Raw genomic sequence first — 17351 nt, forward strand, 5'->3', positions numbered from 1 at the left:
TGTATTATAAGAACAAAATGGGTAAACACGTGTGTTTGTGGTCACCGGTGATTCAACGATTGCGTGAGGTATGTTCATGTAGTTTTAATACGATACAGCTCGCAAGTAGGCAACAAAACATAATGTAGCCTAGCAAGCTAGTGCTACCACTAACTGTTGTACGTAAACAGGCCGGCGTTCTGTCGAATCATGCTCAAAGGTTTCGGTGTGTGTGAAGTAATTTAATTACAGTAAATTAGCACCCATTACTTCTCTCATGTTGTAATGTTGGTTTGACCTGACTGATTAGAATACATGACCTGACTAGAGCAGCGATTTCCAACCTTGATGGAACATATTTTGTATTTGAAAAATCTCACGGTGCACCAACAAACAAAAATGTCACAAAAAGTGGAGACATTAACTACTGTGTGTAGTTCCTGCCATCTAATAGAAGAGCATTTATTTGTGACGTTTATTTCACTATGAAATGCTCCCACACTTTCAATATTTTCTCTTTTTTATTCCTCTTCTCAATTCGGCGTCGCAGTTTGCCCGCTGGGTTCCCGCTCCTTTAACCGAATAACTTCACTTCTGCATTTCACTTCCCAAGCATCAGCGACGTAAGCGCGTTGCGTCACATACGCTCCTGCATGTTTACGTCTCCGCGACAATCTAATCCGCGGTAAAACTGTGATTCGCAGTTTTGCTTTTTAATGTTTTTTGAGGCACAAAATGTGAATTTTAACACGCAAACTGCGATGCGAGACCACTTAATTCGAGCCTTGCAGTGTCTTCTAGCTTGCGCCGAGGGTGGCCGGTCGGTGTGGTGTCTCCATGTTCTTAAAAAGCGTGGCGCAAACGGGCCAACAGAGTTGAGGCAAAATTACGACATTTTCCATTGTGTAAGATTTTTGTACCTTTGAATTCCTTTGTCACTTTGTGACATTTAAAATGCCGGAAAATGAATCAAAAGAATCTTTTTCACCCAATCTCAAGACATCACTCGTATTAACCCAATACCTAAAACCCTAGCCATATCTGGGCCACTGGGAGCTAGAGTGAGCTAACTCCATTTTTTGGCATCTTACAGGAGAGTGATTTGAAGTGTATGGCTGCCACTAAATGTTTAATGCAATAGTGGTATAAATGCAACCATCCGTCAAATCTATGAATATTTCACAGAAGATGGTAAATAACATTCAACTATGCTAAAATGCAGCTGCAATAGGACTCAAGCTAAAAAAAAAAAAAAAATAAACAAATTGGGTGCACTGCCCCTTATATATCAAAATTGGGACTAAACCTTGATTTACACCAGAATTCATCTTAAAAATAGGCCTTTTCTCTTCATTTCTGCAAAGAATTTAAACCTGAGAAAAATGGAGTTAGCCCACTCTGGTTGTCAGTGGCTCATAGGTGTCATGATGATGGAGGAGCATGTTCCAACGGAATCGCCCTCCCTCCCTGCCGTCCTTCTCTCTCTCAACCGTCACTCATCCTCTCTCCCTCAAACAATAGCGCGACACGGAGGAAGGTTAAAGCGGGGATAAACACGACCTGTAATCCCGCTTCTCTCACCGCACGTACTCCGCTAATACAATTAAGCGACCGTCTCGGGTTCCATCTCGGGTTTTGTTTTGAAAACATGCTTTTCGGTGCACAAATCAATTAAAAAAACATGCAAGAGTTCTGGAAGGCCTGCTTGATTTAAAAATAGATAGGAAACAGGCCATCTGTCTCTTAGCATAGCGGAGCCGGGGAGGATTTAATCCAGATTATGGCCGAAGCACACAACCTTGTGTGTGTGTGTGTGTGTGAAATTGTGTGTGTTTGTTGCTTGTCATCAGTACTCCCTTGGCCACATAGACAAGCAGCAGGTTAGCTCGGGAGCTAAGGGAACCGGAGCGGAGAAACCAACCCGACCCATTTGCCTCGTTCCTCGTCCGCCCCAAAAAACATCCAAAAAGTCACCATGGCTTTCTTAATCAAGAGCATGATCGGGAATCCGCTTTCGGGAATGGGCCTGGGCGGCGGAGGAGACAAGGAGGAGGAGGCCACCCCCTCGGACCCGGCCAAGGCGGCGGGCATGACGCGCGAGGAGTACGAGGAGTACCAGAAACAGTTGGTGGAGGAGAAGTAAGTGAAGGCCTCCATTTTGGATTAGCGCGGAGTGACCTTGAAAAGACCGCTTGTATGGCACAAACTCACGTTCATTGGAAGAAATCATTCAGTTTTGCCTTTGCATAAGAAAAAATTGCACCTATATAAATAGAGTATTTTATAAAGGACGATAATAATAACCTTGTCCAGGCTACATCTTGTGTATTAGTTGATCAATAATCTGCCTTAATCTAAAATTGTATTTGGATTTTTTTTTTTCTTTCTGTTATGATACTCAAAATGATTTCAGTACACAATCACAAAATGGATTCAAGTGATGCTCGTGCGTGTCAATTAGTTTATGTAAAAATGAATATTTGATTTGAACAATGTCCAGGCTACATTGTATTAGTGTTGTACGCAGATTAATAATTTGCTTTAACCTGGCATTTCATGAGATATTTTTGTTAAACATTCCCAAAAAAATCGTGTCAAAATGAAAAAAGACTCTAACACGTTTTCACTGAGAAATTACAGTATTTTAGGAAGTATGAGAATATATGGACTATGTATGGTGAATATATATGTATGTTGTCCAGGCTTCATGTTGTGTTCACTAGAATCAATAATCTGCCTTCATCTGGCATTTAATTAGGATTTTTTTTTTAAAGAAATTCTGGATGACATTTCATGTTAAGATCCTAAAAAAAGATTTTAGTAAGCAATCACAACATTATCAGTTAGCGTGTGTAAAATTAGGTTTGGAGCACATATTTGAAGAGAGAATTGTCTTATAGAAGAAACCTTTGTTTACAAGCATATCATTGACAAAAATATCAAATCTTTGTAATAATGAGTATTTTTAAAAAACAATTTTTTGGATGTGTTGGTGAGGACGCGGGTGAGGGGGGTGGTATTTCAGAGCATGAGGCAAATCTCGTCAACCCGAATTACATAACCAGATTTATCGGCCTCCCTTGTTAATGGAAAATGTGCTTTTTTTTTTTTTTAGTTTTCATGTTGAAAAATCAAAGCATCTTTTCCCCATTTCAGTTTGTATGAAGTCCTCTGAGAGCCTAGATTTATGAAAAAATAAAAAGCCACTATGAAACTGTTTTTTTATTTTATTTTATTATTATTATTATTATTATTATCATGTCATCAAATATGTGGGTAACATATTTTTGGGGAATTTTTATAACAGTTCTTCAGACGCTTAAACACTATCCAAGGTTTCAAGAACACACCAAACCTGCTTAAAAAGAAGGCTGTGTTTTGTGTTGATTTTTACTGTGCTCCTCCCAGTCTGGTCTGATAATCCCAATCTTTAATTGGCTGAGGGAAAAGTACTCACCTCAAAGAAACTTTGCAAAGTCAAACCTGGGACAAGCACGTTCACTTTTCTAGCGGGGTGGGCAACCTACAACCCCGTGGGTCATATACTGCCCACAAGAGCATTTTTACCAGCCCATTCATGAACTATCACACACGTGATCATTTAATTGATCATTGTATAATTGTATAATTGTGTTTTTCAGAAAAACTCACTACATTTTACAGAAGCGTACATTTGGTCAAATTGTCTCGGCGGTGCTGCACAGACATTTTTGAAAAATCTTCAGCCCCAGTGAGGGTCGGCGTGAGAGGTTCATATAGGTTACAAATATTCAATCATTTTGAATTTGATGTCTGCACCATGTTCCCAAAAAGATGGGACAGGGTGATGTTTACATCACCTTTCCTTTTTAACCACGGGCGCGTTCTGATATTTGTGCCATGGGCACAAACACACTCCAATGCCATCACAGATGCTGGCTTTTGAACTTTGAGCCTACAACAATCCGGATGGAGCTTTTCCTCTTTGGCCAGGTGGACACGACATCCATGATTTCTCAAAACAATATGAAATGTGGACTCGTCAGACCACACAGCGCACTTTTCCACTTTGCATCCGTCCATGTCAGATGAGCTCAGTCCGTGAAAAAAATGGCAGCAGTTCTGGGTATTGGCGATATATGGCTTTCGCTTTGCACGGTAGAGTTTTAACTTGCATTTGTAGATATAACGATGAATATAGATAGATATTTCTCCAGATTTTCTTCTCCTCTTATTTTAATTATATTATGGGGCGTAGATGATGAAATCCCTGAAACCATTGTAATTGTACGTTGAGAAACAATTTTTTTAATCTGCTGGACTATTTGCTCACGCAGTTGTTCATTGACCAAACAGGTTTTTTGCGCACTCCTCAACTTTCTCCGTCTTTTGTTGCCCTTGTCTCAGCTTTTTTCGGAATGTGCATTCAATTCAAAATGAGACAAAGAAAACAATAACGTTCATCAGTTTTAGCATCAAGTATCTTTGTAGAGTATTCAGTTGTCTATAGGTTGAAAATAATTTGTATATCATTGCATTCTGTTTTTATTTATGTTGTACACAATGTCCCAACTCCATTGGAATTGGGGTTTGTAATGTTGAATTTTAATGTTTTTCACTGGACAGCAATAATTTGTATCATTTTTTTTTTTACCTTGTTTAATGGATAATCTAAGTTTTTCTTCATACTCGAAATACAAAGTTCATTCTGGGGCTTTTTTAAAAAAATATATTTTTAATTTTTTTAGAGCTAAATATAAAGCGAACAATAATTTGGAGTTACAGGCATGTGATTATTTTATTTTTTTTAGTCAAAAATAAAGTCAAAATGCTTTTCATTGCACATCGGCGAATTAAGCAAATAGTGTAATAACTTATTTTTAATGTATGAATGTGTTTCAGGATGGAGAGAGATGCAGATTTCTTGCACAAGAAGGCAGAGAGGGCAACGCTGAGGGTGTGCCTCAGGGAAAAGTACAGGCTGCCTAAGGTAGGCACATTCAAGCCGTAACTGTACTAGAAGAACAGTCATGGATGCGAGCATTTTATATAAAAATTTCAATTGCGCAAAGGTGGAAATAAAGATGGAATTCATCAAGTGCACATTTATTTTGAAATCCATGAGGCACTTCAGTGTCTCAATTACCACCCCCAGGAAATGTGGACTAATAATTAAAAGGCCACATTTGAATTATTATTTATTAATAGTTTTTATTTATTGTATATCTATTTTTAAAATAATTTGTTATCACAAATGTTAGACTTTTTTTTTAACTTTATTGTTGTTTTGTACATTTTTGGCAAAAACTATGTTATGTTTTCGTGAATATCGTAACTAACCTTAAAAGTAAAAAGCATGTCACACAAATACCCATTTAGAAATATGTCACTATCATTTTAACAAGCAATTGAAAAAAACATGTATCTCCAAATTATTTTTTTTCAAATTATGAAGAAGAAAATGTTTATTTTTCAGTTAATAAAATAAAGCAACTGATATAGTTATTTATTCGGGCTCAATCAGAAGTACGCACTTCAAATGGTGGCAGCCTGGCAGGCGTTTGCTGACTCTCATTTAACATTAAGTTTGAATGTGATTGGTTAATTCTGCACCCAACCCCATCCCCAGTTACTGTATAAGGGGGTGTGCACACATTTTGTTTTTACTTGCCCTCTCGAAAAGATTTTTTTTTTTTTTCAATTGAGTTGTACAGGTTATAGGTCACATTAATGGTAGAAAACGTTTTGAAATGATTTATCTTGATCTAATTTTTCCATACGACACAAAACATTGCATTTGAGCAGTGGTGTTTACAAAAAAAATGCAAATACATTGAGTTATGTTGCAATCGATCATATCGACTAGTAATTAAAAAAAAAAATAATCTGACAGGTGTCTCCAAATTTGGGTGTGGGTTGTATTCAAAACATGAAGGAATAATATTATTGTCTTTACAAGCTAAATAAAATGTTGCTTTACCTGTTTTTTTTTTTTTGCAATTTGTTTGCGTAGTATAACCCCTCATGCCACTATAATATTACATATTCATACATAGACTGTATTTATTACTGTTCTTTTAAAATCTAGCTAACAGTGACCATCATCACTGAGCATTAATATCTGATACATTCTTCCGTCATTAGGTGCTCCTACTATTCTATCTCTAAAAAGAATATATGGACAGGTAGGAGCACCAGTTAGCTTGGAGGAGGTGCAAAGCGTGTCAGCAGATTATAGGCCTGAAGGTATTGACCCATGTGACCCTTTGTGGAAGCCAAAAATCCAGTGAGCAGAGATCCCGGGATCACTTGCTATTGCGTCTGTCCGCGTGATCGGACTTCTTCTACTTGGTATCTCCCATACACAGAAAAAAAAAAGGACTATTAACGAACATTTAGTAGGCATGGATAGAGCACAAAAGGTACGTCGTTCATTATTTCTATGTGGCTCCTAATGAACCGTTAACGACAAAAGGGAAACCCTATTTAAAAAGTGTGATTTTAATGCATGCTCATGACCTTGTCTGCTGTTGTGTGATGGAAAAAAAAAAAACAATGGCTGCTCTGTGGCCTTTTAAAGCACATGTATGTATAAATCTAATTATTTCACGCTAATGATGTTTACATTGTACGTGCAATAACAAAGGCCAACGTGTTTTTTTTTAACGTGAAATGGATTTGGAGCATCGTGACAAAAGTAAAAGCATACAATGGATTCTTTCTTGAAAGCAAGGGTGACGGGTTAGTTGAAGTGGTAAATACTTTCACTGAATAGCGGCATGGAAACAGGAAGTTGTCGTCCCTCATATGGCATTAGCATCTCGTGCGATTCCGTGGACGTTATCTTTAGACAGCGGGCCGCGGATAATCCCCATGATTGGACGTTAAAATCACATGACCCCGTCCATGCAGGCATGATTGTCAAAAATAGATCACCTAAACCAAATGAGAGCTTTTACTTTGAAATCCAGGATGTTCTTCCACGTTGTAAATGCCATCCCCAAAAAGTACTTTTACAAAATAAAGTGACCGAATTTGGAATTTCATGGCATCCAATCATATCATCAGGTCTCATGATTTTAGTTGCAATACTGTTATAATTGACAGTACGCTATTCTCTGAACTGTACGTCAAACATGTCCAATAATTGATTGGTTATATTCACATTATTATTTTGAATATCATTGATTTATTTCTGTGTTTTATTATACGGACTTGTATATATTTTGGATCATTTTTTGTTAAATAAAACTGTCAATATGTTTTAGTGTCTATAGTGTAGCGCACAAGTGTCAAACTTAAGGCCCCGGAGGCCAGATCCGGCCCGCCGTAGCATTTTATGTGGCCCACAACAACAAATCTTGTGCGTCGACCTCATGTTTCTTGCTAAAATAACAAAATTATAAAATTGTCTTCACTTTTAATAACTTGATATGGCTAAGTTTTCTTTTTAAATATCAAGAAAAATGTTTACATTGTCACAGGCAATCATATCAAAGGTCTATTTAAGAAATCGTAGATCTTCAAATTTACTGTTTTTTTGTTTTTGTTTTGTAAAATAGATTGTCTTAAAAAAAATGTTTTCTCCTTGCGTCGTACCTGCTTTTCACACACTAATGGATTCATAATAGTAATAACATGGATAAAGAAAGATTCATCCGCTTGTTTACAGCCTATCTAATCTTACATTCAAGCCGCAGCCTCACTTTACAGTGTTTCAGTCATTTGTGGGAAAACAGCATGTTAATCCGGGAAAAAGTTGTTTACCATTCTCATGGGTATGATTTTCAATAAGTAAGAGTACCAACAAACTGAGCCTCTCACACTCTTTTATATGAATGAGGTGACCCTTCTGATGAAACGTCAGCAAACCAGCAGAGACCTCTGCCAAAGCCAAACAATCCTAATCCTCGGATCAGCACCAGATTCTACACCTTCCTATTGCCACCACCTGCGAACGTGTTGTTTGTTGTTAGGATTCATTTACTATTGACTGAAATCGGGAATGTTATAGTGTTAAATGTGGGAAAAAAATAAAATAAAATACTGTTTATGACTTTTTGGGATAAGTGCCAAAATTCAACCAAGTTTCGTGAAAATTGAAAAAAAAACTTTTCGGCAAAGGTACCTGGACTGCCAACCAGTAGAGTGTCGAGCTCTTCCTCTGTTGACCAATCTTGGGATGGAATAGCCTCATAGATACCCACCTTTTATTAATGCCTTAATGCTGGCATGGAGATATTTATTACTGATCAAATTATCACAAAGTGTGCACTGTTAACATAAATGAAAAACAAATCGGAACGTATGCCTTTTTTTTTTTTATCTGGACCAAAATTCACCAAGTTTCTAGAAAATTGATGGAACACGTTTTACGTAATCCTACGAACAAATAGCAAAACAAAAAAAAACCCCTGTTAGCCTCCTTGCCGTTGGTAACTGGAATGGCAATCTTTGCCAAGGTTGACCAATTTTTCGGATGGTATAGCCTCATAGCCATCTGCATATGCCTGAATTTTGATTGAAAAAAGATTTATTATTACTGAGGAAATTATTGGAAATATTGCAGCGTTAACAAAAGTGAAAACAAATATGTTTGCCTATTTTTTAGGTTCACCCCACATCCACAATGTTCAATAAAATGGGCCTAAACTTTGAATTAAAAAAAAATGACAATATTAGCCACCACGGTAAAAAAGACTTGGCTATTCACTATTGTCGTGTCATTGCAATTACGTTAAAAATATTTACAAAAAAAACAAAGAAAACGAAACTGGGCACTTGACCTTACCTCTGCCAAGACCAAACACTTCTATCATCAGAACACACGCATTATTAGCGAAGAAAATCGTGAAAATGTCTGAAAACAGTTTAGCATCATTTTCCATAATCATGCAAGCTAGCTAACTACCTGAGAAATGTCAGCGAAAACAGCTTCCTTGGTGGAGGTAATGGAAACTATTTGTCTACAAACTCCAGTTTGAGTGTTTTTGTTGTTGTTGTTTCATGCAGAGCGAGCAGGACGAGAACATGATCGAGATGGCCGGCGACGACGTGGACGTGCCCGAGGACCTGCTCAAGATGGTGGACGAGGACGCCACCGAAGAGGAGGGCAAGGACTCCCTCATGGGCCAGATTCAGAACTTGCAGAACATGGACATGGACCAGTTGAAGGAGAAGGCGTCGGCCACCGTCACTGAGCTCAAGACCAAAGCCGAGGAGAAGTGCGTCGTCATGTGAGGAAATGTCAAGGAACAAGAAGAAAATCCACCATTAGATTTGTTGTTTTAGCAACACTATCATCACCAACAAATCGTTAGGTAGCCCGCAGACTACCGCCAGCAACAAGAACATTTTTGTTTTCCCATTTGTTCGTTGGTGGGTGACTTCCTGGTTCTCGAACAGATGGGCGTGGCCATTATGATTCAGTCATCGAAAATAACTTCCTGTATCCGCACCTTTATACAGATCTTCACTAAACTGTAATGTAAATTTTGTGAAAAATATGTGTGTGTTCTTATCTTAATTCCCCTAACTATCTGTCCGACTATTTACGGTTTATTCACGCTGTGACAAAAAAAATATGTCTTTTTTGAGAATATTGATAGAACAACAAAGATAGTGGTGGCCCAAAGACTTTTGCACTGTAATTAAAACAAGACATTTCTTGTTGACTTTTAACATGATTACAGCCAGCATTCCTGATTGTAGCAATGCACAAAAAAATCCTCAATCCACCCTCTCAAAAAAGATACAAAATAAAACAATCTAAATAAAATGTAAACAATAAAATGTGAAAATGTAATTAAATTCATTCATGCCACATGCTCGAATCTACAGCTATCTTTTTAAAAAAGATAGCCTGTTTTAAAAAATCTTAAATTTGAACATGACCACAGCCACCTTTCCTGTTTGATTAATCGTTGCAAAAACACATTTTAAAAAAATAATAATAATATTCCACCCACTCAAAAGATGTACAAAATGTTATAAAATTTAGACAATAACAATTTCATGAAAATAATATTGATTAGGTTCCCTAATTTACCAAAATGAAATTTTTGAAAAAAAAAAATCTTGTTCACGATCGCAGCCGGATTCAATGTCTGTTTATTAACTGCAGCAACACCAAAAGTCTTTAATCTACCCACTCAAAAATAAAATATACAAAATAATATATGATACAGACACTAAAACTTAAAATTAGATGATTATCTATTCACCCCAGGTGCCCTGACTTCCCATAAAGACCTTTTGGGGGCAGAAAATCATAAATCCCCCCCACGTAAATACCCTTCTTATGGTTGCTTCAAAACTTTATTTCTGTTTGCTGTAACAAGCGAGACCATCATAGTCTCCTAAAAATATTTTTTACAGCCAAGTATGTTTAAAGAGAGTGTTTTGGTTTCCCTTTCGCTTTAATGGTTAAGTTAGTTATTTTTTTGTTGTTGTTGTTGTTTTTTTGTATCTGGTGTTTGAGTTAATTGAGACCAGTTCTATCTGTTATCAACGCAAATCAGGCGCTTGTTATAATGTTCTCACATTAAGATAAATATATATATATATATATATATATATATATATATATATATATATATATATATATATATATATATATATATATATATATTGTCACGTTCATGTTTAACAACCAAACATGATCGTAACAATATATATACTGTAGATACAGTATATATATATATATATATATATATATATATATATATCATAATATCTACAGCCCAATGTGATTTCAATAAATGTGTATAAGAACGTGTGGGTCAAATAAAGATGTGTATCATACAGTATTTTTGTGAATGCTGGATGCTTAATTATTCCTGTTTTGCTCTTATTTCTATTGACAAAGAGAAATGTGGTGACTGCATAAACATTGCATAATCAATATAATCAATATAGTGATAAATCATATCTTTATTCCTCACAGTACAGTGCTGATACATAATTACCTATTGTTTCTATTTTGTTATTTCTATTAACAAATAGCGAAGAGACACAACATCAATGAGAAAGGAGTCAGCTGTTATTTTGTATTAAGAATAATGACGATATACTGTATTGTATCTTGATTTTCCAAGGTAGAGTATAGATACACCAACCTCAGATATTGTTTATAGTTCCTATTTTGCAAAGAGTCACAACCCACCGTTGCTTTGTTTTAATAAATAACAGAATATAGTCTGTTAAATTAAAAGCGCAAAGCCACTACAAGCGACCACCACCCCAAGCGGATAACAATAAAGGACGAGCTGACGACATGAACACCTTCTACTGCAGATTTGAAAAGGACACTTTTCACACCACGCACCCACCCAGTCGCACCACCGACCACCATCGCACCTCTGACTTATGAGTTGACCATTCATGAACAGGATGTAAGACAAACAAACAAAACAAAACTAACAATCTACAAAAGACCGACAAAGCGGCGGGCCAGACCTTGTCTCCCCATCTTGCCTCAAACTGTGTGCGGACCAGCTCGCTCCAGTCTTCACACAGATCTTCAATTGAAGATCTGGAACTGTGTGAAGTACCATCTTGTTATTACAGTCCATCAGGACCTGACGTGGGAGACCAAAACCAACTCCATCCTCAAAAAGGCCCAGCAGAGGATGTGTACTTCCTGCGGCTTCTGAGGAAGCACGGCCTGCCACAGGAGTTGTTGAAGCAGTTCTACACAGCAGTCATCGAATCAGTCCCGTCTTCATCCATCACAGTCTGGTTTGGTGCTGCCACAAAAAAAAGGACAAACTCCGACTGCAACAGACAATCGGGACTGCCGGAAAAATCGTCGGTACCCCCAAGTCTTCAAGGGTGGGTACACCCTTGAGGACTTGCACGCCGCCAGAGCTAAGACAGGAGCATGCAAAATCCTCTTGGACCCTCCGCATCCTGGTCACCACCTCTTCCAGCTGCTTCCCTCAGGTAGGCACTATCGAACAATGCAAACTAAAACCAGTAGACATTCCAACAGCTTCTTCTCTCTTGCCATTAAATTGCTAGAGGCGAAGTGACTCTCCGTAGTGTGAATTTATGTTTTTATGTCTGAAAAGTATTTTGTGTCAAAATGGCTGTCCATTGTCGTACTGGAGAGGCTCCAACTACCGGGGACAAATTCCTTTTGTGTTTTTGACATACTTATGATACAAATAAACAGGGTCCTGATTCTGATTTAGATTATTTATCTCTCGAAGTATAGTATTACATAGTATACATCAACATTAAATAAATAAAATCAATCATTCCTATTTTAACAAAGTTGAAAAGCTGATCATTACCTTATTTTAGATGAATAAATATTTCATCCCCAAGGCACAATTTTGATATATCAACGTCAGATATGATCTATAAGTCCTATTTTGCAACGAGCAAAGTCTAACAATATCATTAAGAAACTAGGAAGAGTACAGTATCAATATGCCAATGTTAGATATGATCTAATATTCTAATGTTGCTGTTATTTCTTCTGACTGAGTGCAGATTCACTACACTGTTAAGAGCTAACTATTACTTTGTTTTGCAAAATATTGCGAACAGTGTTGCCGCAGTTACCTTGAAAAAGTAACTCAGTTACTTTACTGATTACTTGATTTCAAAAGTAACTACGTTAGAAAAAAGTAACTTTTGAGTTACTTTCAGCAGCTACCAAGTGGCAGGCACATCACTTATCCACAGTGCAAAAAAAGCATTAGCTTAACTGTACCCATTACTTGGCAATGTACGCCACACAAGTTACAGAATGATGTCATCAATATGAACCAGCAACTGAAATATGTGTGTAGTTGAAGCCACATTAAATCAGTAACTTAGTGCAGACTTGACATGACGACAAAGTACATTAAGTACCTAAACGTAAACAAGAACAACATTGCTCCTTACTCAAAATGGTGGAATTTTGGAGCGTTACCGGCATCACTGATTGCAATGTGTCGTTCTTGTGACTCTCAAGCACCAGATTATTGAAATTTGGCGGAGGGTTGGCCCTGTGTCGGAAATCCGGGGCCACCCCAAGTGGTCAGTACCCCTTGCCAGTGTCACGTTTTTAGCCCCTGTTCGATGCCCCAGCTCTCAAGGTAAAGAAATGATACACTAACATCAGATATTATCTATGATTTCTATTTTGCTGTTATTTCCTTTGACAAAGAGCAAAGCGTCACAACACAATTAACTAATGACTGTTACTTAGTATTCATAAATATTCTACTATTTTGTATCTTTATCTCTCAGGCTTCAGCATTGATAAGGCAAATTGTACGATATCGTATCTTTATTTCTCAAGGTTCAGTATTGATAAGGCAAAATCAATTATTATTGAGCGTTCCTCTTTTGCAGTCGCAAAAGGTCACAACACCATTAGGAAAACAGCAGACCATTACTTTATATCAATAAATATTCCAATACATTTCTCAAGGTACAGTACTGATACACCGTCACCAGCTATTATCTATTATTCTTATTTGATGAAGAAAAGAGTTGATTATTACTTGTTATTAATAAATACTAGCTAGTAAGTACCGTGCTGTATTGTGGATATTTTTCCCCAATAGAATATATCGATTATCTCTTCATCGCTGTATCGTGCTATTTGCATAAGTCAATTAAGGCTAGCTGTAACTATCCTATGATTGTGTATGTTTGGATTAAACACGATGTGATCACATTTCAAATCCTTAATTGGATTTTGAAATACATTCAAGAGATGGCCCTGCACAGCCACTGAGCATGATCAAAATAAGTGCGATTAATACCTGGTGGAGTTAAGGTTTTAATTTAATTGGGCATTATCCAAACACTTGTCAATGAGGGGATGATTAGGGGTTAGTTGTGATGGGAGGGGGTGGGGGATGGGACATGAGGGGGTTACATGGTCAATGGTTAAGAGTTTCACAGCAGCCCAGGTTTGAGCGGCTGTGGCTTTGCAGTCTGAAGATTAACGTCTAATAGGATCACCCGGGGCCTCGCTTGTCGGCCGGGCCCCTCCCACTCCGCCCGTCCATTTATCTATCTGTGAGTGTTATTATTTTTGCTGAACTTGTGACCTGTGACTCCTCAAATCTCTCCACATAAGAGATTATGAACTGGTCAATCGTGGGATAAACACACAAAGATTCACTGGACACAATATAAGGCAGGATTGCTCCAAAATCAATAAATGTCTATGTTATGAAGATACCCTCCCAATTGAGATCCAAGTACAGTATTGATTTCTATCTCATTTTATATTTCAATTTTTGACAATTTTTTTGGTCCTGTATTATTATTATTATTATTATTATTATTATTATTATTATTATTATGGACGTGCCTCCAAGTAAGTTAGTATTTTGGATTGTGGGTATTCAAAAATTCATCCTTCATAGGAAATTATGCTCAGTTTTGATTGATATTCTGTTTAACAATATGCTTATGATTAGTGATTGCAGTGATGTATAACTGCACAACAGTATGTTTTATTAATATTTTGATACAATTTTAATTTCATGGAGCTAAAAGAGCTGACCAAAGTATTTCAAATAATAATAAACTAAATAATCATGTATCATGGGTTATATGGTTCAAAAAACAAGTATATGATGAATAATATAATAAATAATGATAATAAAATATAAATGTACAATAACATGAATATATATAATAAAGAGTAAACCTAAACAAATCAAATCAAATCAAAAATCTATTGTATCAGTCAAGATAATCATATCCAAGTCTAGATTTCCATCCAATTTTACAATTCAATTTTGGGGATTATTTTCTGTTACTTGATAGTTTAAGGCGGCTGGTTAGCACATCTGCCTCACAGTTCTGAGGACCGGGGTTCAAATCCCGGCCTCGCCTGTTTGGAGTTTGCACGTTCTCCTTGCGTTTTTCTCCAGGTATTCCGCTTTCCTCCCACATCCCAAAAACATGCATGGTAGCTTGACTGAAGACTCTAAATTGCCCAAAGGTGTGAATGGTTGTTTGTTTCTATGTGGCCTGCGATTGGCTGGCGACCAGTTCAGGGTGGACCCCGCCTCTCACCCGAAGGTAGCTGAGATACGCTCCAGCACGCCCGCGACCCGCGTGACGATAAGCGGTACAGAAAATGGATGGAGGGATGCATGATATTTTAATTTTGAAGCCTTTGTTTGTAAAGTGTCATTGGGTGTTTTCAAAGGCAGTTAAAGACCAACGTGTCTAATTACGCACTCATGAACAAACAACACTCAGAAATAACAATAACATCAATCAATGAATCAATCCATTGAATAATTAGGGCTTGGATTAGAGTCTAGAATCTTAGACAATTTAGTAGCTCCAACTTTGTGGGTGCAGTTTGGGTGAGGCTCTTTTTTGTCTTCCTGTGAATAAAGCACGAAAGACAGTCTGAAAGTCGGAAATAACATGCTTGGGTGACTTTGGTGTGGAAGCACACTTGGGATGAACTCCGACATCGGTTTCCTCACAAAAAGGTCAAACATTCCCACAGGTCACCTCTAAAAGCTTGAAGGAAGTCCTCCCAGAGGAGCGGAAAGCTATATTTTCATATATTTCCATATTTTTATTTTTTTTCCATTTCTACTCTAGTCTCTCTCCAAATGCTGGTTAGCGTACAAAACAACAATCGCTAAATAAATAAAAGCACTAACAAGGAAGTTGTGCATTGACTCAGTGGCGTTAATTAGCATCTCTTTCCCCCTCCTCCTCTCGCGGGCCGACAAAGGGTGAGGTCGCCTTGTGCAATTAGCAAAAGCTAAATACTTTTAGGGGGTTTTAACTCTTTTGAGCAACATCATGTAATCCCCCTTTAAGCGGGATTACCACACTGCTGTCAATCTTTGTTTGCTCCTAAGTGGTTATCGCTGACAATTGTCTTGATTGTGCGGTTCCCGTTGGGGCCCACCCCGCACTTCAAATATGTAGGCTTGTTTCATGGATCAGAGTGGGGAAAATGGAATTATTATTATTAATTAGTATTTATGGACATGCGGCTCACTGGCCAGAGACGGACGGCCCGAAGCCCGCCTTGCAATTGTGCATAGAAAGGAAAGCTATGAGCGGCGACAACATGGAGGTGCACAAGTTGGTAGAAGTTTCAAACAAATCGGAGCGTCGGGAGCGGCGTTATTGGAGTCAGACGTTTCCGTGGGGCGTCTACGAATCCATGGCGTGAACTTCATCGCACACAAAACGTTTGATCATGATCTGCTCAAGTTTTCTCAAAATGTTGTTTCCCGATACAACGGGAGTCCCACTTTTTCTGCTGCTGTGAGTTAGAACGTGAGTGAGGGTCAATCGCCCGCCTGGTCTGCGGGTTTGACTCGCATGTCGTCATTTATTCGCAATTTGCCAGTTCAGCATGCGTCGCTCGGTGCGCGGCGGGCCTCAAATGGCCATTCCAAACCAAACTGGCAGCCTCCCTGTGTTGTTCCGTATTTTATGGCGAGACATGTAACTTTGCAGCCATGCTCCGCCCGCACGCAATGACGCTAACTCCAAATGCTTTGGAGTATTACAATATTGATGTTCGCTGGAGAAGGGATCGAGTCATACCGCAAATCGTGAAGATCCCCCGTGTACTTGACGCACCCCATAAAAAAGGATTACATTGTACAGTAATTGCCTATAGATGCCACAAGATGGCGCAAAGGACTACTTTTGTCTAAATTAGGCATCACCCACATTTTTGAAGCGGAGAGCTACTTCTCGGGTTCTGATGAATGCAAAGGGCTACCAGTTTGACACAGACTTCTGAAATAACAAATTTGCTCAGCTTTTCTTTACTTACACTATATGTTATTATTAACTAATGACGACACTTAGCATGTTAATGACGTCACATAATAATTATCAACAGTAATTTATCAGGATAGGCGACGGACACATATTGATATGCAACACTTTACTTCTCTGCAAGTATTTAGATTTTCAAATGATAACCTCTGCAACGTCCCTAGGAAATCACAATGTCCCGTCACTGGCGAGCTATTGTCAGAACAGGCCTACGGGCTACCCGTGTGGTCATCGGTGGCCCTGTTGGTGAGCCCTGCTCTCAATGAAGCTCCTGAACTCACATCAACTGTTCCTCGGCACTAAGGTATTATCAGAAGATAGAGCACCAAAAAAGAGAACAGGTGAGTTTTTCGGCTAATAACGGATAGGTTCCCCTAAAATGTAAAATTAACGAATGGCAAAGTGTGACTACAAGGGAGTAAGTATACTGTAGACGTGGCGCCAACTTGATGGCAATTGAACAAAATCCCTGGGAAATGTTCGACTTTGACGGACCCTTGGAAATGCCCAAAATGGTTGGAAAAAGGCCAAGCTTCCTGTCTGCTCGGTTTTCAGCGAGCGGTATCACCACTTTTGTGGTAAAAATCAACGCACAAATAATCAAA

General features: G+C 38.1%; 1 protein-coding gene across 1 annotated transcript; it reads left to right on the forward strand.

Moving 5' to 3' along the window:
* Positions 1–1514: 1514 nt before the first annotated feature.
* cplx4a (complexin 4a) lies at positions 1515–10524 on the forward strand. Its single transcript, XM_061800009.1, has 3 exons — positions 1515–2118; positions 4861–4948; positions 8971–10524. Exons 1-3 carry the CDS (start codon positions 1955–1957, stop codon positions 9196–9198), a joined length of 480 nt encoding a protein of 159 aa, XP_061655993.1. The 5' UTR covers positions 1515–1954; the 3' UTR covers positions 9199–10524.
* Positions 10525–17351: the final 6827 nt, after the last annotated feature.

This window comes from Phyllopteryx taeniolatus, chromosome 15 (assembly GCF_024500385.1).
Source record: "Phyllopteryx taeniolatus isolate TA_2022b chromosome 15, UOR_Ptae_1.2, whole genome shotgun sequence".
In the NCBI taxonomy this organism is placed as follows: domain Eukaryota; kingdom Metazoa; phylum Chordata; class Actinopteri; order Syngnathiformes; family Syngnathidae; genus Phyllopteryx; species Phyllopteryx taeniolatus.